The sequence below is a fragment of the Carlito syrichta genome, unplaced genomic scaffold, assembly GCF_000164805.1.
Source record: "Carlito syrichta isolate Samal-C Ts95f unplaced genomic scaffold, Tarsius_syrichta-2.0.1 Scaffold307227, whole genome shotgun sequence".
Lineage (NCBI taxonomy): Eukaryota > Metazoa > Chordata > Mammalia > Primates > Tarsiidae > Carlito > Carlito syrichta.
Window position 1 is genome coordinate 245069 of NW_007251323.1, and position 24336 is coordinate 269404.

A 24336-nucleotide genomic window follows, 5' to 3' on the forward strand; every position below is an offset into this window, starting at 1 on the left:
GCCACTGCACTCCAGTCTGGGTGACAGAGCGAGACTCCAGCTCAAAAAAAAAAAAAAAGAAAAGAAAAAGAAAACAATATTAACTCACATTCCCATAATAGCAACTTTAACAAATAAAATAAAAAGAGAAGAGTCTGCCCCAGCACAAGAACACCAGCAATCTCAAAAGCTAAAAGGATTCAATACCCACAAAGGATCCTGCCAGTTTCCAAGCAACAGAGCCTAATCACAGGGATCTACCCTGATGACAGACACAGAATCCAGAATCTCAATGGCAAGGAGACTTGGTAAGGTCCAACAGAAAGCTGACACTCAAACAGTCCATGAAAATAGCACAGGAAGTGAAAGCTGACTTGGCCATCCCAAGAAAGAACCAAACTGAACTCTTGGAAATGAAGAATTTGCTCCTGGAATTTCAAAACACAACTGTAAACCTTAATAGCAGACTCAACCAGGAAGAGAAAGAATTTCAGAGCTTGAAGATCAATCCTCTGAATTAACACAGTTTTATAAAAATAAAAAAAAAAGAATTAGGAAAAACGAACAAGGCGTATGAGAGTCCTGGGATTATGTATATACATCTATAGCTGATGGGACAACTGAGAGAGAAGAGGGAAGTGGGACCAACCTGGTACAAACTTTTCAAGATATTATCCAAGCATACTTAGTCTATCTTGCTAGAGAGGCTGCTACAGATATGCACATACAAGAAATTCAAAGATATCCTGTGAAGTACTATGAGATGACTATTACCAAGATACATAATCTTCAGAGTTGCCAAGGCCAGTGTGCAAGAAAAATAATTTTTAAAGAGAAAGGACAGACTACTTACCAAGGGAGACCCATCAGAACTGCAGCAAACCTTTCTGCAGAAACCTTACAAGTAAGAAGGGATTTGAGTGCCCATTTTAACAATCTCAAAGAAAAGCAATGCCGCCACGAAGTTTTTACCCTACTAAACTAAGTTTCATAAGTAAGGGAGAATTAAAATCCTTCACAGACAAGCAATCCTTAGGGGAACATGCCACCTCCAGACCAGCTCTTCAAGAGATCCTTAAGGGAGTTCTATATATAGAAACAGAAGAAACTATCAATAACAAAAACACATGTAAACACATAAATTACAGATCATACAAATCAACCACAAACTTTAGAACACAAAGCAACTTCTTAACAACAATAAGACAGGAACAAACCCTCACATATTAATAACTAACTTGAACTTTAACAGACTAAACACCTAAAAGGCACAGAAGGTAAACTGGATTAAAAAAAAAAACAACAAAATTCATTCTTCTGATCCTTCTGCTGTCTTCAGGAAACTCATCTCACTGTAAATGACACTGATAGGCTCAAGGTTAAGGGATGGGCAGAGAACTTCCATGCAAATAGAAAACAAAAAAGAACAGGAGTTACTATTCTTATATCAGATAACAGACTTTAAGCTAATGAAAGTTAAAAAGGACAACGAAAGACATTACATAATTATAAGGGCTTAATTTGTTAACAAGAAATATCTATCTTGAATGTATACACACTCCACATAGGAGCTACCAGATTTATAAAACAATTGCTAAGTAACCTAATGGAGGACACAGAGTGCCATGTAAAAGCAGTGAGGGACTTCAACACCCACTAACAACTTTAAACAGACAGATCATCGACATAAGCATCTGCAGAACACTTATCCAACAACCACAGAATACATATTATGCTAATCCACACAATGAATATACTCTATTATTGACCACATACATGGTCATAAATCAAGCCTAAACAAATTTCAAAAGGATGAATTCATACCAAGCATCTCCTGCGACCAGAGCAGAATAAAGACAAATATCAACACAAACAGGACCTGAAAACCTCACAAATACATGGAAATTAAACAATATTCTCCTGAATGAGTTTTGGCTTAACATAGAAATAAAAGATTACCAGAAACAAATAAAGACACACATACCAACACCTCTGAGATGGCATTAAGTGGTATTGACAGGGAAGTTTAGAGCATTACACATACACATCAAGAAAACAGATATCACATTGCAGCCTAAGGAAGGTGAAAAGACAAGAAAAAATCCAATCCAATCTCAAAGCCAGCAGAAGAAGTAACCATAGTCAGAGCAGAACTAATTGAAATTGAGATAGGAAAAAAAACCAAACAGCCCCAACCCCAAAACATTAAAAGGATCAACAAGTCTAAAGGCTGAGTCTTTGAAGGGATAAATAAGATTGACAGATTCTTGGTCAGATTAACAAAGAAAAAAGAGATAAAATTTGAATAAACCCAATCAGAAACAAACAACCAATCCGCAAAAAAATATGAAAGACTTTCAGAGATTATTAAAAATATCTCTATGTGTATCAGACAGAAAATCTAAAGGAAATGGATAAATTACTGGAAACACACCACTTTCTCCTATGATTGAAACAGAAAGAAACTGAAATTCAGAAGACACCAATAACAAGCCAAGAAATTGATTCAGTAATAAAAAATGTTCCTACTAAAAGAAACCCTGGGCTAGATGGATTCTCATCTGAATTGTACCAGATGTACAAAGAAGAGGCGGCACCAATCCAACTGAAAGTATTCCAAGCAATCATATAGAAAGGTCCTTTCCCTAGCTCATTCTATGAAGCCAGTATCATCCTGATACCCAAAAATGGTAGATTCAACGAAGGAAAAAAAACAAACTACAATTAGATTTCCCCAGTGAATACAGAGGAATAAATCCTCAACAAAATACTATCAAGTTGCATCCAACAGCACCTTACAAGGATCATTCATCATGACCAGACAGGCTTCAATCCTAAGATACAAGGCAGGTTCTTCAACATATGTAAATCAACAAATGTAACCCACTATATAAACAGATGTAAAACCAAGAACCAAATAATTATCTCAATGAACACAGAAAAAGTATTTGATGAAATCCAACATCTATTCTTTTTTTTAAAAATAAAGATGTGGGGTACAACTCAAGGTTAGGTATACAAACGTTCATTATGTAGTTATCCTTGTAGATGAGGTATGCGCCCCCTCTCCTAGCAGTTTCTCTCAACTGCCAATCCCACCCCCTACCCTGACAGTTTCCCACTACTGCCAATCCCTTTCTTATAGTATTATATAATAATTGTTCAAGGTCTGTTTATGAGTGAAAACATATAGTACTCTGATCTTTGTTTCTGTGATAGGTCACTAAGTATGATCGACTCTAAATCCATTCAAGCTGCTGTAAAGTCCATATGTTTCTTTTTTATGGCTGCATAATATTCCATTGTGTATATGTACCACATTCTTTTAATGCAGTCCAGCTTCAATGGGCAGCATGGTTGGTTCCATGTTTCTGTTACTGTGAATAGAGCTGCAACAAACACGCGTGTGCAGGTATCTTTAAGGTAGAATGACTTGAGTTCCTCCAGTTATATTCCCAATAGGGAAATTGCTGGGTCATGTGGAAGGTCAATTTCTAGTTCTTTCAGAAATTGCCACACTGTCTTTCAAAGAGGTTGTACTAGTTTGCATTCCCACCAGCAGTGTAGAAACGTTCTTTTCTCTTCACCAGCATCCTCGCCAGCATCTGTTATTGTTGTGTTTTATTAATGATGGCCATTCTTACTGGGATTAGGTGGTCTTTCTTTTTTTTTTTTTTTTTTTTGAGTTGGAGTCTCACTCTGTCACCCAGACTGGAGTGCAGTGGCCGCTCCCGGCCACCGCAGCCTCGACCTGTTGGGCTCCGGCGATCCTTCCACATCAGCCTTCCGAGTAGCCGGAATTACAGGCGCACACTACCACACCCAGCTGATTTTTTGATTTATTGTAGAGATGAGGTCTTGCTGCCCAGGCGGGTCTCAAACCCGCGGGCTCAGGCAATCCACTCACCTCAGCCTCCCAAAGGCGTGGGATTACAGGCTGAGCCACCGAGCCCGGCTAAGGGATTAGGTAGTATTTCAATATGGTTTTGATGTGCATTTCTCTGATGATGAGTGAGGCTGAGCACTTTTTCATGTATCTGTTGGTTGCCCATATATCTTCTTTTGAGAAATGTCTACTCTTGTCTTTTGCCCACTTTTCAATGGTGTTGTTTTTTTTCCTTTCGGCCTGTTTGAGTTACTTGTAGATCTTAGATGTTAGGCTTTTGTCAGATATAAAGTTGGCGAGTTTTTTCCCATTCTGTGGGCTGTCTCTCTGCTCTCTTGATGGTTTCTTTTGCTATGCAGAAACTCGTTAGTATGATGAGGTTCCACTTGTCTATCTTATTTCTTAAGGTATGAGCCTTTAGGGTTCTGAATAGGAATTGGTTGTCAGTTCCAACTTCCATAAGGGTGTATTCTGTATTTTCTAAGATTCTTATAGTTTGAGGTTTTAAGTTTAGGTCTTTGCTCCATTTAGAGTTAATTTTTGTGCATGGTGATAGGTTGGGGTCCTGTATCAATCTTCTGCATGTGATCAGCCAGTTTTCTCAGCACCATTTACTGAATAGGTTCTTCTCTCCCCAGTTGTTGTTGTTGGAGGCTTTGTCAAAGATGAGTTGGTTGAGAAATTGAGACTTTGCATCCGGAATCTCTATTCTGTTCCATTGGTCTATGTGCTTATACTTGTACCAGGCTGTTTTGATTACTGCAGCCTTATAGTAAAGTTTGAAGTCTGGAAGTATAAGACCTCCTGCTTTGTTTCTTTTGCTAAGGATTTTTTTGGCTATTCGTGGTCATTTATGTTTCCATATGAATTCCTATATTGTCATTTCCAGGTCTGAGAAGAATGATGTTGATAACTTAATGGGTATTACGTTGAATCTGTAGATTGCCTTTGGTAGGATGGACATCTTAACAATGTTGATTCTTCCTACCCATGAGCATGGAATATTTTTCCACTTGTTTGTGTCTTCTTGGATTTCTTTGAGCAGTGTTTTGTAGTTCTCATTGTAAAGGGCTTTCACTTCTCTGGTTAGGAAGATTCTGAGGTATTTCACTTTTTTGGTGGCTACTGTGAATGGGACTGTGCTTTTAATTTGGGTCTCTGCCTGCTTCTTGTTGGTGTATAGGAATGCAACTGTCTTCTGCATATTTATTTTGTACCCTGAGACTCTGCCAAAATCCTTTATCAGTAAAAGCAAGTTTGTGACAGATTCTCTTGGATTTTCAAGGTATAGGATCACATCTCCAGGAAAGGGGGATAACTTGACTTTCTCTTTTCCTATTTGGATATCCCAGATTTCCTTCTCTTGCCTAATTGCCCGAGCTAGGATTCCAACACAATGTTGAACAAGAGGGGTGAGAGTGGGCAGCCTTGTCTTGTTCCAGTTTTCAGGGGAAATGTTTCCAGTTTCTGTCCATTTAGCAATGTTAGCTGTGGGTTTATCATAAATGGCACTTACTATTTTGAGGTATGTTTCTTCTATATCAAGGTGTTTGAGGGCTTTTAACAAGAAGGGATGCTATATTTTATCAAAAGCTTTTTCTGCATCTAGTGATATAATCATGTGGTTCTTGTTTTTACATCTGTTGATGTACTTAATTACATTTATGGTCTTGTGAATGTTGAACTAGCCCTGCATCATGGGGATGATTTTTGAGATGCCAACATCTATTCTTAATAAAAACCTTCAAACATCTAGGCACCAAAGGAACATTTTTAAAAATAATAAGAGCCATTGATAACAAGCCCATAGCTAACATTGTATTTAATGGGCAGAACTTGGAAGCATTCCCCCTAAGAACCAGAACAAGACAAGGATGTCCACTTTCACTACTCCTATTTAACATAGTACTGGAAATACTAGCCAAAGAAATCAGGTAGGAGAAAGAAATTAGAGGCATCCAAATAGGAAAACAGGATGTCAAATTATCCTTCTTTGTGGACATGATTCAATAACCAGAAAACTCTAGAGAGTATATAAAAAATCTCCTAGTACTGACCAATGACATTGGTAAAGTATTGGGATATAAAATCAATGCATAAAAATCAGCTGCATTTCTACACACCAACAATAAGCAGACTGAAAACAAAGTCAGAAACATTCACAACAGCTACACACACACTCCCTCCTTGATATTCATGTAACCAAAGAGGTGAAAGAATTTTACAACGAGAACTATAAAATACTGCTCAAAGAAATAAAAAATTACACAAACAAATGGAATAACATCCCATGTTCATGAATTGAGAAAGTCAGTATCATCAAGCTGTCCATATTACCAAAAGCAATCTACGGATTCAAAGCAATCTATGCATCCAAAAAAGGCCTAATCTCCAGAATCTATGAAGAACTCAAATGAATTGACAGAAAAAAACACAAAAAACCTTATTAAAAAGTGGGTAAAGGACATGAACAGACACTTCTCAATGCAAGACATACAAGCAGCCAACAAATGAAAAAATGTTCAACATCACTAATCATCAGAGAATGCAAATAATCAAAACTACTATAAGATATCATCTCACACCAGTCAGGATGGCTATTATTAAAAAGTGAAAAAAGATAAAAATAAAAAAGTTAAACAACAGGTGTCAGCAAGGCTGCGAAGACAAGGGACTCATGGTACATTGCTGGTGCGAATGTAAGCTAGTTCAGTCCTTGTAGAAAGCAATTTAAAGATATCTCAAAGAACTAAAAATAGATCTACCACTGACTCAGCAATCCTACTTTTGGGTATATACCTAAAGTAGCATAAATCCTTCTACCAAAAAGACACCTGCACTCGTATGTTTCTCACAACACTATTCACCAAGAGCAAAAACATGGAACCAAGCTAGGTGCCCATCAATGGTGGACTGGATAAAGAAAATGTGGTACATATACACTATGGAATATTACACACCATAAAAAAGAATGAAATAATGGCATTTGCAGCAACATGGATGCAGTTGGAAGCCATCATTCTAAGTGAATTATCACAGAAACAGAAAACAAACACTGCAAGTTTTCATTCATAATTGGGTACTAAACACTAAGTATATGTGGGCACAAGGATGGGAACAACACACTGGGCACTGCTAAGGGTGGGTCGGGGGGAGAAAAGGAAAATAAAGAATACAAAACCACCTACTGAGTACTGTGCTCACCACTGGGGTGGGTAGGTAGGAGCAGGTTCGTCAGAAGCCCAAACCTCGCCTTCTCCCAATGTACCTATGTAACAAATGTAACATGTACCACCTGATTCTAAAATTATATAAAAATTAATCAATTTTTAAAAAGATACATTAGTTCTAAAAGAAAAATATCTTCTAGTTAATATTCACATTTTAACTATCAGCCTGACCCACAGGTTAGATCAAAGATGAAATGTCAGGAAGTGAGAAGATTAAAATAATGAAATGACAGTTTGTCAAAAATAAATCATATTATTATATAAGAACAGTTCTGAAAACATGATTCTGAAAGATTTCACTGTAGTATAAAAAGATGAAATAAGACTCAACTAAAAAATAAAAGCCATATATTTTTCATCATCTCAGAATTGTTTAAATCTGCTTTTCTCTTTTTAAATTTTTTTTTATTTTAAAGATGTGGGGTACAATTCAGGGTTAGATATACAAATGTTCATTATGCAGGTACTCTTGTTTATGTAGTGTGTTCTCTTTTTTGGAAACCCCTTTTTATAGGCCTGACGAAGCCACTGAAACTACCCTCCACATAGCAGGAATATCCTTCTGTATCTGCTATCGGTTCATTATGGCAATCTGGGTAAACTCCTCAGTAGTATATTTTAACTCACTAATTGTTTCTTCAATATTCTGAAGTATATCCTGTTCACTGAATATATATCTATGAATATACTTTTCATATAGAGTATTTTAAAACTGTGTTTTTACATTCACTTGTTATTATTATATGCCATTTATTTGTTGAAGAAACTGGACCATTTGGTCTGTGTATTTTCTCAAACTCTAGACTTAATGATACCACAAAGAGTCAGTTAGATTAAAATCCATTTTTGAAGTTGTTGAAGTAGATAGTGGCCAGCAAGATATAAACTGCTAATTTAAAAGCCATCTCTGCGCAGCACCTTCTACTTCCAGTATGTAAATGCAATAGCAGTGCCCCTTAATCAGGAGCAGTGATACTTGAGGAAAATTAATGATTGGTAAGGATGGCCTGCTGATCATTTTGCCAGGTAGGTCACACTCAACTATAGGTGCATTCTTGTTTTGACTAGTTGAGTTTTTTATATTATCAATATTAAGTAGTGACAGATCCAATACTAGTTTATGCAACATTTGATTAAAGAAAATGAAAATCAATATGATAATATCTAAAGAAGTGTTGTTTCTATGGGGATAATAAATTGAAAGCTTTGGCAAGATTTAATAAAGGTGAGTCATTAAAATAAATGCTGCTTTATTTTAGCATTACGGACTTAGGGAAAATCATAAAAACAGCATGGCAAAGCCAAGATGAAGAGGATTTACGCTCCCACTTGAAAAAACTAAACAAAAACACAACACCAGAATTTCACAAAATATATAAAAAAGGATTTATAGATACTGGCCAGAGCAGAAGAGTAATCTCTGAAAAGGGGTAGAACAAGGTGAGCCTTAAAGACTACATCAGAGGTACACCTGCCAGTAAGTAGTATAGGCAAGGGAACCTAGACAGAGTCAGGGTATATTCCTGAATTGAGAAGAAGGATCCTGGTGATTTGAGTTTGCAAAGCATAATATCAGAAGGGAGAGGTGCACAGAGTAGGACTTCTTGGAAACTTACAAAGGACTCAACTCTTCACTTGAATACAAAATAGTACATATACAACAAGAAACTACTCAAAGATGGAGACAGAATGAAAGGACCAGAGAAAACAGTATCTGTAGCAAAGACAGGGATGGGAATAGTTTGTGTTCCAAGGAACCTGCATGAACAAACTGAATTAATTCACACGGCATCAAGTAGATTCCAAAAATTGTATTATCATAGTATTGCGGAAAATTAGCCTTAGACTAAATGCTCCTCTGGTTCACTTAACAACTCTTAAAACAAGTATTGAAAGAATTAAACCTAACTGTGTACCAGAAAAAAGTAGACTATTTATATATAATATATAATATTATCTGACCTATGACAAGGCAAAAACCACAATGTCATATATTCAATAAAAATTAACAGGCATGAAAATCAGCAAGAAAATGACCCATACAGAAGAAAATAACCAATTAATACAGACAAAACTAGAAATAACACAGAACAAAACTAGTAAAACAAGACACTGAAACAGTTCTTATGTCCAAGGATATACATTCAAGAGGCTACAAAAAGCACATGTTTACAAGAGCCACAAGATAAAAAACAAAAAAAAAATAAAGAACCTCACACCAAAAAAAATCATAACAAGACTCCTTAGAAGTACCAGTAAAAAGGAAAATCTTTTTTTTTAAAATTTTTTTCATTTTAAAGATGTGGGGTACAATTCAGGGTTAGGTATACAAATGTTCATTATGCAGGTACCCTTGTTAATGAGGTGTGGCCCCCTTCCCCAGGCAGATTCCCACTAGTGACAATCCCACTTCCCCGCTCCCCCTCTGGGCATTTTCCCACTACTCCCAATCATTCTCTTATAGTAGTATGATAATTTTTCAAGGTCTGCTTTTGAGTGAGAACATGTAATACTCAATTCTTTGTTTCTGTGAAAGATCACTCAGTATTATCGACTCTAAGTCTATCCAGGTTGCTGTGAAGTTCATGATTTTGTTCTTCAAGGTTGCGTAATATTCCATCGTGCATATGTACCACATTTTTTCTATCCAGTCCTCTTTAAATGGGCAGGACAGTTGGTTCCGTGTTCTTGCTACTGTGAACAACGCTGCGATAAACATACATGTGCAGATATCTTTTTAATAGAGTGATTTGGGTTCTTCCAGGTATATTCCCAATAGGGGAACTGTGGGTTCATATGGAAGGAGAAAAATCTTAGTGGCAGTCAGAGCAAAAAGATTAAACATGCTAGGGATATGGTTAGGGCTTTGTTTTTTTAAAAAATTTATTTTATTATAGAGATGTGGGGTCCAAGGCAGAATTAGCTACACAAGCAGGCTGCATGCAGGTGAAGTCTGGGTCTTCAACTGGTCCTACTTCCCCTGGTTTAGGACCAGGTGGGTGTCCTTTGTGCTGTTAAATGCCCCCCACTCCAGGTAGTGTCCGGCAACTGCCGATGCCTCCCTTCTGCTCATGTAATAAGTGTTCCTGTCCCACTTATGAGAACATGTGGTATTCAGTTCTTTGTTTCTGTGATAGATCACTAAGTATGATGGTCTCCAACTCCATTCAGTTTGCTGTGAACTCCAAGATTTTGTTTTTCTTTATGGTTAGGTAATGCTCCATCATGTATATGTACCACATTTTCTTTATCCAGCTCACTTTTTTTTTTTTTTTGAGTTGGAGTCTCACTCGGTCACCCAGACTGGAGTGTAGTGGCCACTCCTGGCCACCGCAGCCTCGACCTGCTGGGCTCCGGCGATCCTTCCGCCTCAGCCTTCCAAGTAGCTGGAACTACAGGCGCGCGCTACCATGCTCGGCTAATTTTTGATTATAGAGATGAGGTCTCACCAAGTTACCCAGGCGGGTCTTGAACCCGCGGGCTCAGGTAATCCGCTCACCTCAGCCTACCAAAGCTCTGGGATTACAGGCTGAGCCACCGAGCCCGACTCCAGCTCACTTTTGATGGGCATACTTGGTTCCATGTTTTTGCTATTGTGAATATAAGCATGTGTATGCAGGTATCTTCTTGGTAGAACAACTTATGTTCCTCTGGGTATATTTCCAGGAGAGAAACTGCTAGATTGTATGGAAGGTCAATTTTTAGTTCCTTTAGGAAGAAATGTCTTCCACAGAGGTTGAACTAGTCTGCACTCCCACCAACAGTGTAGAAGTGTTCCCTTTTCTCTACAATCACACCAACATCTGTTGTTTGTTTATTTATTTTTTGGGTTGGAGTCTCACTCTGTCGCCCAGACTGGAGTGCAGTGGCCGCTCCCAGCCACTGCAGCCTCAACCTGCTGAGCTCTGGCGATCCTTCCACCTCAGCCTTCCAAGTAGCTGGAACTACAGGTGCACGCTACCATACCCGGCTAACTTTTTAAAATTTATTTATTGTAGAGATGAGGTCTTGCCAAGTTGCCCAAGTGGGTCTCAAACCCGTGGGCTCAGGCAATCCACTCACCTCAGCCTCCCAAAGCATGGGATTACAGGCTGAGCTACCGAGCCCGGCTTGTTTTTCGATTTATTAATGGCCACCCTTACTGAGTTTAGGTGGTATCTTACTGTGGTTTTGATTTGCATTTCTGTGATGATTAGTGAAGCTTAACATTTTTCTTAATGTATCTGATGGCTCTCTGTATATCTTCTTTTGAAAAATGTCTATTCATATCCTTTGCCCACTTTTTAATAGGGTTGTTTTTTTCCTGTCAGCTTGTTTGAGTTCCTTGTAGATCCTAGATGTTAGGTCTTTGTCAGATACATAGTTGGAAAATATGTTTTCCATTCTGTGGGTTGTCTCTCCACTCTCTTGCTGGTTTCGTTTGCTGTGCAAAAGCTTTTCAGTTTGATGAGGTCTCACACTTGTCTATTTTAACTTTTACGGCATTCACTTTGAGGTATTTGACCAATAATTGATTGTCCACTCTGATGTGTATAAAGTGTGTTTTCTACGCTTTTTCCTAGGATTCTTATGGCTTGAGGCTTTACATTTAGGTAAAACCAAAACTAGCACTGGCACTAGCCTCAACTCTAACCTTTACCCTAGAGCTCTAACCCTAACTGTAACTCTAACCCAAGTCATATACCTAAACGTGAACCTAGTGCTATCCTTAGCTGCCCCCAAAACAGAACCCTAACCATGATAATAACTCTGATTTTAACTCTAAGCCTAGCTCTAAATCTATCTCCAAACCTATGCATATGCTTAAACCATAGCCCTAAACCTATTCCTAACACTAATCTTAACTCTAGATCTAAATGCAGTCCTGTCCCTACGAAGTCTGACAATTAAGTTCACGAACTTGCCGTGATGCATTTACGTTACCAGCACTATATGTAACAACTCGGTAAGGTTTCATGACCTTGGTATATCAGTGCATCACAGCTGTGTTTGTGTTGACGTTGGCAGTATCTCGCTGAGTGGCGTTCATTACTGTTGTTTCATGTTTTTGAACAAGAATGTCACAGCTTGAATTAGAGCAACAAACTAATTTAAGTTTGGCAAGAGTGGAAGTGAAATAAGGGACTTACTAGTTCAAGTTCATAAGGATAATGTCATGAATAAAACAACAGTGTACAAATGGATTAAACATTTTGAGGGGGACAGAAAGTGTCACTGATGAAGAGAGGTCAGTACGGCCAGTAACGAGCAGAACTGATGAAAGCATTGCAAAAATTAGCTGAATTGTGCGTCAAAATTGTCAGCTAACTATAAGAAGCATAGCAGACCAAATAAATTATCGACTGAGAAACAGGAAAATCTTAACTGAATATCTTGGCATGAGAAAGATATGTGCAAAAATGGTACGAAGGAGTTCTTACATCATGACAAATGCATGAGCTCACACAGCATTGTCTGTGAGGGAGTTTTTAGTCAGTAAACAAGTGTATTGGAACACTTTGCCTACTTACTTGATCTGGCCCCTAATGACCTTTTTCTTTACCCAACGATAAAGGAAACATTGAAAGAAAGACATTTTGATGACATGCAGGACGTCAAGAGTAATACCATGACAGCTCTGATGGCTATGTCAGCAGAAAGAGTTTCAAAATTGCTCTGACAGGTGAACTAGGCGTGGATGTCAGTACATAGCTTCCCAAGGGGAGTACTTCAAAGGTGACCATAATAATATAAGGTATATAGCAATTTTTTTTAGGATGAATTTCCGAACTTAATTGTTAAACCACATATGTTGAATCCTAACACTTAAGCTAACCTTATCCTTAAGCTTAGTACTAACAATATTCCTAAATACTAAACTTAATTATAATTCTAAATCCACCCCTAATTCTAAACTTAAGCCTAACTCTAACACTTAACCTATGTGTAATACTAAAACTATGCCTAACTGAAACTCTAACCCCAAAATTACCCTAAGGCAAAGTATAATCCTTGTCCTAACTCTAACACTAGGCCCTAATTTTCCCAAAAAAAAAAAGAAAGAAAGAAAGAAATAAGAAAAAGTATTAAGGATACAAGAAAAGAATGACAGCAGATCTTTCTAATCTGGCAACAAAGTAAAGCAAAGATAGTGAATCAATTCCATTAAAGAACTAAACCACCAAAATTGTCAACCTAGAATTCCATACCAAGAGAAAACATCTTACAAAAATGAAGATGAGGCAATTAGAGTGAAGTGGGTGAAAAATTCTCTCCCTAAAAAAAACAACGGAAAAACAAGAAAATATGACAAGGATAAAAGCAATCATTTCAGTTTTCTGGAAATCAACTTCCCAGAATTGAGAAGCACTTATTCATAAGAAGCTGATGAACTTTACATAAAACTGATAGATGTTTATGGTCTTCCAGTATGGAAATAATCCCTTTGAACCGCCTAAAATCTAGAGCAGCAGGTGTGATAGAGTTGTCAGGGTTGGTGATACCCATAAAAACCACCAGTTTTGATGCTGAAGGGAGCTGACCTGATTGAAAGCCAGGTGCTACATACCTCCCCACACCCAGAGAAGATATCAACAAAAAAAGCAATATTTACAGGAAATAAGTGGGGAATGACCAAATCTCTGCTGGGCATGCAAAGAAAAAGAAAAAGGATGGTCCAAACTTAGGAATTAAAACATGCAATAGAAACTATCTTTCAAGTAGGGTCAGATGTTAGATTTAGCAGACACAGATTTTAAAGTGGCTCTAATAAAATATAATAAAATATTAAAGACAACCATAATTTAAAGAATTAAATGAAAACATAATGTCAGTGGCTCAATCAATAGTAAATCAGTATGAAGAAATAGAAAGAAAATAGGATCAACTTTAAAATACAATAATAGTAATTAAAAACATATCTCAACATATCTCAACATATCACATTAGCATATTTGAATTGTCAGAAGAAACATTAAACCTGAAGGTAGGTAAACATAAATTATGTGACGAACAGAGGTTAAAAAACATTAAAGAAAAACAAAGACAACTCTAGAAACATCAAGTATACCAGCATATATGTAAAAAGAATCCAAACAAAGGACAGTGAGAAAAGGGAAAATATTTTTGAATTAAAAACTTCTGTAATTTGATGAAAAGCATTAATCTACAGATCCAAGAAATTTAACAAAATCTTAGTAGAATAAACAGAAAACAATCCACAGTTAGATACATAATAGGCAAACTGCTAAAAATCAAAGAAAAACTTAAAGCTACAAAGAAAAGTGATTCATAATGTACAATGGAAGAAAAGGACTAATAACTGACTTTTTAAATCAGAAACCATGAAATTCAGCAGCTGGTGGAGTGACACTGAAAGTGTTACAATGAAAAATAAAACGAAGCATCAAGAATTCTATATGCAGCAGTTACCTTTCAAAAATGAAGATACTTCCAGATAAATAAGAATGAGAAAATTTGCTGCAAGCAGACTTGCCTCATAAGAAACACAAAAGTCCATTAGAATGAAAGGAAATAACACTATATAATAATTCAAATCCATATGCAAAAAACAAAGATTGTTGGAAATGTCAACACCAAGGTAAACATAAAGACGGAGCGTTATATATAATGTTATCTATATGTTATCTATAATGGTTTTCATCCATAATTCCTGGCTCATAACTCCCATAGTCCTTGTGTTAGTCTTTTACTACAGCGTTAGGAGTGTTGGGCCTCAGGGGTAGGCCTCAAAAACAGAATTTCTCTGGCCTCCTGCTCTTTTTTCGACTGCCCAAGGCAGGACTCTGACCTTCTCCCACTTTTCCAGCTGTTGGTCTTAAGACTCTTCCCAGAGAGTGTCCCACTGTGCACTCAGGGGGAAGGAATGTTGACATCATAAAGCTTCCATAAAAACCCAAGAGGACTTGGTTTGGAGAGCGTCTAGACAGCTGAACACATGGCGATTCCTGGAGGGTGGTACTCCCAGGGAGGGTGTGAAAGTTCTGCACTCCTGTACCCATACCTCATCCTATGCATCCCTTCATCTGTATCTTTTGTAATATCCTTTAAAATAAACAGTAAACACGCTTCCCAGTAAACACAGTTCTGTGAGCTGTTCCCACAAATTAATCAGACTCAAAGAGGAGGCTGTGGAACTCCTACATGAAGCTGGTCATTCAGAAGTTCCGGACGCCTGGACTTGTGACAGGTGTCTAGGAAGGGAAAGGCAGTCTTGTGGGACTGAGCTCTCAACCTGTGGGGTCTAACACTATCTCCAGATAATGTAAGACTTGAATTGGAGGATGCTTAGCTGGTGTCCAATACTTGGTGGGGGGGAGAAATTCCCATATTTAGTCACAGAACTCTTCTGTGTTGACGACTTGTTGTAATGTAAGAGCAGAGGGAAAACTCAGTTTGCTAGAGTTTTCCCTAAAGGAGGTGGCATACATTTTTTTCCCTATTAATTTTGTTAAAAGAAATAAGACTGTATACATTGATAATGATAACTCCTTACTGGTGAGTTAGTAACAGATATAGGCAAAATATATATGATAATAATAGTACAAAGGAAGAACAAACAAAGTTATGATAGAGCAAAGATAATATATTTTTGTGAAATTAAGTTATGCTAATAGCATGCAGTTTCTGATAACTTTTATTTATATTATAATCCCAAGAACAACTATAAGGAAAATAATAGATCAGATAAAAACACAAGATTCAAATATATGCTATTAGACATACTTCATGTTCAAAGACACAAATAGGTTAAATGTGAAAAGATGATAAAAGTTATACCATGCCAAGAGTAATTATAAGACAGCTAGTAAGGGTATATTATTATTATTATTTGTTGTTGTTGTTGTTTTGTGTTTTTTTGAGTTGGAGTCTCACTCTGTCGCCCAGGATGGAGTGCAGTGGCCGCTCCTGGCCACCGCAGCCTCAACCTGACGGGCTCCAGCGATCCTTCTGCCTCATTCTTCCAAGTAGCTGGAACTACAGGCGGGCGCTACCATGCCAGGCTAATTTTTTATTTATTGTAGAGATGAGGTCTCACCAAGTTGCCCAGGCGGGTCTCGAACCCACGGGCTCAGGCAATCCACTCACCTCAGCCTCCCAAGGTGCGGAATTACTGGCTGAGCCACTGAGCTCGGCAAGAGTATATTATTTTCAGAAAAAAATATTTAAGACAAAACATATTACAGAACTAATTTAAAGAATTAAATGAAAACATGATGACAGTGGCTCAATCAACACCAAATCAGTATGAAGAAAGAGAACAACTGAAAAAGGACTGTCAGGGTGGGCGGCTCAAGCCTAATCCCAGCACTTTGGGGAGCCGAGGCAAGAGGATTGACTGAGCCCACGGGATCAAGACCAGCCTGGGCAACATGGTAAAACCTCGTCTCTACAATAAATTAAAAATTAGCTGGGTGTGGTAGCACACATATGTAGTTCTGGCTACTTGGAAGGCTGAGGCGGAAGAATTGCTGGAGCCCAGCAGCTCGACGCTGGGGTGGCTGTGAGTGTGATACTGCACTCCATCCAGCCTGGGTGACAGAGTGAGATTCCAACTCAAAAAAAAAAAAAAAATAGGACCAACTTTAAAATACAATAATAGTAATTAAAGATATATTTTATTTGAGTTGTCAGAAGAAACATTAAACCTGAAGGTAGGTAAACATAAATTATGTGACAAATAGAGGTTAAAAAAACATGGAAGAAAAACAAAGACAACTCCAGAAATCTGTGGAACAACATTAAATATACCAGTGTATGTATAAAAAGAATCCAATCAAAGGAGACAGAGACAAAAGGGAAAATATTTTTGAATTAAGAGCTAAAAACTTCTGTAACATGATGAAAAGCATTAATCTACAGATCAAGATAAAAAGGTTAATAAAACAGGAAGATACTAAAACAGTAGAGTCTATTCTTTTTATATGCACATGGGGTATTTTTTACATAACTCATAGGATGGATAAAAACAAGTCCTATTCACTGCAAAATGACTGAAATCCTTTAAAACATGTTTACTGACTATAACAAAATTAAATTAGAAATGAATGACCAAAAAAATTTAGAAAAACTTCAAGTACTTAGAAGTTAAATAAAAGACTTTAAAATAACCCATGAGTCAAGAAGAAATCACCAGTAAAATCAGTAAATTTTTTTACTAAATGAAAGAAAACAAAAACACACATGTTAAAAGTCATAGTAAGCAGTTCTTTGTGGGCAATGTAGAACTTAAAATGGAGGATAAGAAAGGAAGAAGGTTATAAAATTATTAAGCTAAGTATCTACCTTAAGAAACTATAAAAAATATGAGAAATTAAAACCAAAGCACTCAGAAAGAATAAATACTAAAACTGAAATTAATGAAATAAAAAAAGAGAGTCAGTGAAACTAAAAGTCCATTCTTTTGAAAAGATTAACAAAACTGACAAATTTTTAGCAAGAGTGACCAAGACAAAAAAGAGAAAAAACAAAAATTACAAAATCAAGAATAATAAAGGGGACATCCATTCCAACTCTATAGTAATTAGAAGAGTTATAAGGAAGTATTATGAACATTATGCTACCAAATGTAAATTTGCAATCAATGGACACACTGCCTGAAAAACACAAATTATTAAATCCGATTTTAAAAATAAAAAACAGGATAAATCTATAAAGTAAATTGAATTAGTAATTTGCAACCTACAATCTTTACACAAAGAAAATCTTTACACCGAGATCAAAGGTCTTCCTTGGTGAATGCTACCAAATATGTAACTATTAATATTTCAAACTCAGAAAACAGAGCAAGAAGGAACAGTTTTAAGTGTATTTTCTAACGTTAGTCTGCAGACTATTACTACTTGAAAAAGTGAACACAAAGATCCTTAACAAAATATTAGCAAACTGAATCTAGTAGCATATAAAAAGGATTACCAGGACAATATGGAATGTTCCCCAGAATGCAAAGTTGGTCTAATATCTGAAAATCAATTTACATATATATTACCTTAATAGAATAAAACAAAAAATAGGCACAATCATTTCAATCAAAATTTAAAAAATCAATCTGATAAAAAACACCAACAAATTTAGCTAGATGGGAATTTCTTCATCCTACTAAAGGGTATTACACAAATCTTAGTTAATAGCATCACACTTAATCTTAAAAATGGTTTTTTCCCTTAAGATCAGGAAAAAAGAGTCCTCTCTCACCACTTTGATTCAATATTGTACTGGAAATTCTAGTTAGAACAATAAAAAAAAAGAAAAGAAGAAAAAAATTAAAAATATTTAGAGAGTAAGAACTAAAAATGTCTTTATTCATAGATGCCATGATCTTATATTGTGAAAATTCTAAAGAATCTACCAAAACTGCACCTGAACCCAAAATTTTGCAAAAATAACAAAAAGTATTATTTTATATATTAGTAAGGAATAATATAAGACAGAAATTAAGAAAAAAATCTCATTCATAATAGCATGGGAAATTAAAACACTTAGAAATCAATTTAACAAAAAGGTTTAAGATTTGTATACTAGCCGGGCTCGGTGGCTCAGCCTGTAATCCCGCGCCTTTGGGAGGCTGAGGTGAGTGGATTGCCTGAGCCCGCGGGTTCGAGACCCGCCTGGGCAGCGAGACCTCATCTCTACAATAAATCAAAAAATCAGCCGGGCGTGGTAATGCATGCCTGTAATTCCGGCCACTCGGAAGGCTGAGGTGGAAGGATCGTCGGAGCCCAGCAGGTCGACGCTGCGGTGCCCGGGAGCGACCACTGCACTCCAGTCTGGGCGACAGAGTGAGACTCCAACTCAAAAAAAAAAAAAAGATTTGTATACTGAAATTTGTTTTAAAAGGCTAAGAAAAAATAAGAATATCTAAATCAAATGGAGATACAATCTATATTTATGAATTAGAAGGTTCAATATTGTTAAGAAGATAACTCTTCAAACTGGTCTACAGATTCATTATAATTTCTATCAAAATATCAGGAGCTTTTGTGCAAAAACCGACAAGGTGAACCCAAAATTTATATAGAAATGCAAAGGACCTATAAAAGTCTAGACAATTTTGTAAAAGAACAACAAAGCAAGAGAACATCAACTATCTAATTTTGAAAGTTTACTCAAGGAAGGTGGTATTCGTGTAAGGACAGACAGGTTAGAAAGTCAAAAAATAAAACCTTGCACTTATGTTCAATTGATTTTAAAGAAAAATGCATGCCACAGCAATTCAATTAGGGAAGAATAGTCTTCCATTAAATGGTGCTTTGAAAATTGAGTATCTATACAAAAAGTAGAATTTTGCCCTTATATCATACCTATACAAAAAAAGTAACTTAAAAATGGTTCATATAACTTAAAAGAACAAGAAACCTTACGGCTAGGCACCAAAAGCATAACCACAGGGGGAAAAATGATAAATCAGACTTTATACAAATTGAAAATGTTTGCTTTATAAATGTCACCATTAAAATAAAGGAAAGAAAGACACATATTGAAGACAAATATTTGCAAATCATACATCTGAGAATGGACGTGTATCAAGAATACAAAAATTACTCATATAAGACCCCTCTCAATCAGTAAAGGATAGAGAAGACTTGAACAACGCTATCAACCAATTTGACATAAACGGAACTAAAAACACTAGCCAATAAAAGCAGAATACACATTCTTTTCTTGAGCAAATAGAACATTTATCAACAGAGCATATTGTGGACCATAAAACAAATGTAAATAAATTTAAAAGCATTAAAAAATCATATAAACTATGTTTCTCTGACTACAGTGGAGTTAAAATAGAAATCAACAGCAGAGAGATATCTGGAAAATCCTCAAATGTTTGCAAATGGAATACCATACTTCTAAATAATCTATGGGTCAAAGAAAAAAAATCAAAAGGGAAAGTAGAAAGTATTTTTAACTAAGTGAAAAGATAAATACAACATTTCTAAAATTAGAGGACATAGCAAGAGCACTGCTTAGAGAAATTTATAGGTGTAAATTTCTATATTAGAAAAAAATGGCCTCAAATCAATTATCTCAGCTTCCTTCCACCTTGTGAAAATAAAGAGAGCTGAGGAAGTGAAATCCAAAGTAAGCAAAAGAAAGGAAATAAAATAAAGAACAAAAATCAATAAAACAGAAAACTTTAATGTAACCAAAAAAAAAAAAAATGGAAATGAATAAAATTAATGCATTCCAGACAGACAGATCAAAGGCAAAAAAAGAAAGAGGGAGAGGGAGAGAGAGAGGGAAGAAGGAAGGGGGGGTGGGCGGAGAGCAAGAAAGAGATATGTTAAATTACCAACATTATGACTAACCTAATGCTAATGGTTTTTTAAAAATAAACTACCAAAAATTACTCAAGAAAGGTAACCTCAACATCCCTGTATCTACTAAACAAATTTAATCTGCAGTTAAAAACATTCCTACAAAGAAAACTCTAGGCTACAATGGAAGAATTCATATCTGAGTAAGAAAGGACACCAATTCTATTAAACTCTTCCAGAAAATTAAAGAGGAGAGAATATACTGCAACTCAATGTATAAGGCCAGCATGATCCTGGGACCAAAAGCAGTCATGAACTTTCATTAAAATAAAAAGTTAGAGATACTTGCCCCTCTTGAACACAGATATAAAAATTCTTAGAAAAAGTTCAAAAAAAAAAAAAAAGTTCAGCAAATCACGTGAATCTAACAATATATTAAAAATATAGCATCATGACTATGTGGGTTGTACCCTATAAATTCATGCTACCATTAGAAAATTAAAAAACGTAACTGACCACATTAACAGTCTTTAAAAAATAACATAATGATCTCAACAGATGCAAAAAAGATTTGACAAAAATCTAAATTCTTTCTTAATAAAAAGTCTCAGAAAACTAGGAATAGAAGATCTGATATTGGGCATCTATAAAAGTACTACAGCTAACACATATAATGATAAAAGACTAATTTTGCATAGAAAAAGCCACTAAAAAGAAAAACATGAAGAGTCCATCGTGAATAAGTGCATTTCTATAAAATTCTAGAAAATGCAAGCAGGTCAGATAGTAGATCAACGATTGCTTGAGGATGATAGAAGGGAGGAAGGACAGGAAGGGAGGAATTACAAAGTGTCATGGAAATGCTTGGCACTTGGATTGCTTGAGGATTAAAGATATATTCATTATCTTGCTTGTGGTGGTGGTAGTTTTACATGTGTTTATATGTCAAAACTCATCAATATACGCACTTTAAATATACAACTTATTTCACATCAATTATACCTCTAGAAATTTGTAGTTAAAAAAAAATGACTGCATGGCAGGTATAGAGAAGTTCTTGTTTTTCAGACAAGTATGTCAGTGTACTATATGTGTACTATATATAAGAAAGAGGATGTAAAACTCCAACTAGACAGTGCACACTCAAAGGCCCTGAATCTATTTCAAAAGAATGTTTTATACTTTCACTTAAAATGTTTAATTTCTGTTAAAATAAAATATCAAAGACATATATATAAATATAAACATATAAATATATATATATATATATAATCATCTCTGGGTATACACAGGGGATTGGTTTCAAAACCGCCTATACATATCAAAATCTGTACATATCCAAGTACTACAGTCAGCCTGGCAGAATATGTGTATAAATAAAGTAGGCCCAAGGCTGGGTGTGTTGGCTTGTGCCTCAAATCCCAGCACTTTGGGAGAGCAAGGCAGGAGGATCGCTTTAGTCCAGGAGTTTGAGCCCAGCCTGGGCAACAAAGTGAGAATGTGACTCTACCAAAAAAAAAAAAATCTGGGCACGGTAGGTAGTACATGTCTGTAGTCTCAACTACTTGAGAGGCTGAGATGGGAGGATTACTTGAGTCCTGGAGGTTGAGGCTGCAGTGAAATGTGACTGTGTCACCGCACTCCAAACTGGGTGACAGAGTGAGACCCTGCCCCCCCCCAAAAAAGTAGGCCCTCCATATACGTGGGTATCATATCCTGTGAATAATGTATTTTCAATCCACATTTGGTTGAGAAAATCCAGCATAAGGGAACCCTTTCATTTCAACCCATATTGTGCAAGGGTCAAGTGCATATTTTTAATGATTTTCCTGTTTTAACTATCTCTTTATATTAATTGCTCGAAATAGTTTCAAATGCATTTGAAAGCAGTGTATCTATTGTCTATGTCCGTCTATTTATACATAACACATCTACTTAACAGACAGTAATAAGTATGTATACATGATTCACTAATTCTATGTGAAATATGCTCTTTTACAACATAGTTAGTAGTTTTAAAGTTTTCAGTCTTCACAGAAAGACAAAGATATTCTGCTAACAGTTTCTACTTTGATGTACATATTGAAGGTAAATAAGAATGAAAATACTGAGTTGTTGCATTATCTGCAGAGGGGATCTCTTTTCTCCCATCTTCACAGAGGTATTTTTAAGAAAAGATTATTGGTTAATTTGACTATGGAACAAGATGAGTATCATAGGGCCAGAAGTAGGACATTTTTCAAATGTGAAAACAATCAATAATATCTTAAGGCCATACTAATTTAATAATCTTATTAATTTATATTCTACCAGTACAAATCCAAGGATAGAGGCTGCTTCCAACAGAATATGTTCTGTATTTGAAACAGTATGGCAGTGGTCGTGGTAGCAGTGGTGCAATTTCCTCCAGAGTTGTATGGACATTTGCTTATTAACATTTATAGCCGAAGTTGTTTTCCAGAAAACAAAACAGAAGTAATTAATAGTTTTATAACTAGCCTAGGCTACAGAAAAGCAAAAACTATTTAAGTTAAAAACTTTCTCAATGATTTTTAAAATCCCTTACCGGTATCTATGAACAAATATACCCTTAAAAATAGAGTTCATCATATTTTCGATTTCATCCTGGTTTTCTTGTAGCTGAAATGAAAAATAATAAAAAATGTGAATTGAAAGACTGATTGTTTTATTTGGAATGCACAGATCTATTTGTTTTTCATTCATGGATATTCTATTCTGAGTAGTTATCAACTCCTTCTCTTATTTGTTGTACAACAGATGTCTGAAATTACCAGTACATTTGTATTATTTCTACAGTTCTACCACATTGGTTTCAGAATTCTTACTTTCTGTCTCTCTCTAGACACAGACTACACAATGACAAACAAGAAGGCTTAGTGTGGCCAAGTGTGGTCATATTCCTATCCCCAAAACATCATCTACTTTGTGAACAGGCCTCAGTTTATACACCTCCACTGCCAAAACCAAGTTCCTGTCTTGGATTTTGCTTTTCTTGGTTAAAGAATCATTCCTCATTAATGAAGTTAATTTAATTAATGGAGTTAGTTGTACCTGCCACTTGTACAACTAATCTATCCAAACTCCATTTAATGTATCCAAACATTACTTTGCATCTGACTATCCCATAATTGAAAGTAAGCCAAGCTCCCAAACTTTGAGGCATAATGGAAAATAGGAAGAATCCTAGCCACTAGAGGTGGAATGTAGTATTTACAGCAAAGATAAAAATTTCAGGAAACATTACTGATCAGAATTAAAGTTTATATTTATTCATTACTCAAAAGCAACAAAAGTACTGATACTACATTCAAGGTGGCTTTATTATTTGAATTTATCTTGCAATTTACTGTTTAGTAAGGCTTCGTTTGCTTATCTGTCTGTTTTTGAGTTGGGTCTCACTCACTCTGTTGGCCCAGGCTGAAGTGTAATGGCATGATCACGGTTCACCACAACCTCTAACTACCAGGCTTAGGCAATCCTCCCACCTAACTCTTTCCAAGTAACTGGAGCTACAGGTACATGTCATCACACTCTGCTAATTTTCTGACTTTTTTTGTAGAGACAAACTCCTGTTCAAGTCATCTTCCCTCCTCGACCTCCCAAAGTACTGGGATTTCAGTAAAGAACTGCCATGCCCAGCCAATTCAATGAAATATTTTGCTTGCACTACATAGATAAATGCGATAATAAAATTCCTTCAGACTTATTCTGTTGCTGTGTGCTATGTTCCAGTAAGCCTAGGAACACTTTTATAGTGAATCATTCAAATTATTGCAACATAACTCCAAGTTTTAAAAATTATTGCAACGTAACTCCAAGTTTTGAGAGTAACCCTCTTGAGACTCCTCCTGCTGTGGCAGCTTTTCTGTCTTCTCAATAAATCTTACTTAAAAAAAAAAAAAGACTTTTGCTGTTTTTATTATATAAAACCTAATTAATTGACATGAAAAATACATTTTGTTCAGCA

The 24336-nt window shown here is 36.0% G+C and overlaps 1 protein-coding gene across 2 annotated transcripts in view; it reads right to left on the reverse strand.

Moving 5' to 3' along the window:
- STAG1 (stromal antigen 1) overlaps positions 1-24336 on the reverse strand; it is a 283214-nt gene that overhangs the window by 139001 nt on the left and 119877 nt on the right. For both annotated transcript variants that reach the window (XM_008064213.2, XM_021715629.1), the window contains exon 8: positions 22915-22988. In XM_008064213.2, coding sequence (XP_008062404.1) covers positions 22915-22988 — 74 coding nt within the window. The remainder of the gene's footprint in view (positions 1-22914; positions 22989-24336) is intronic.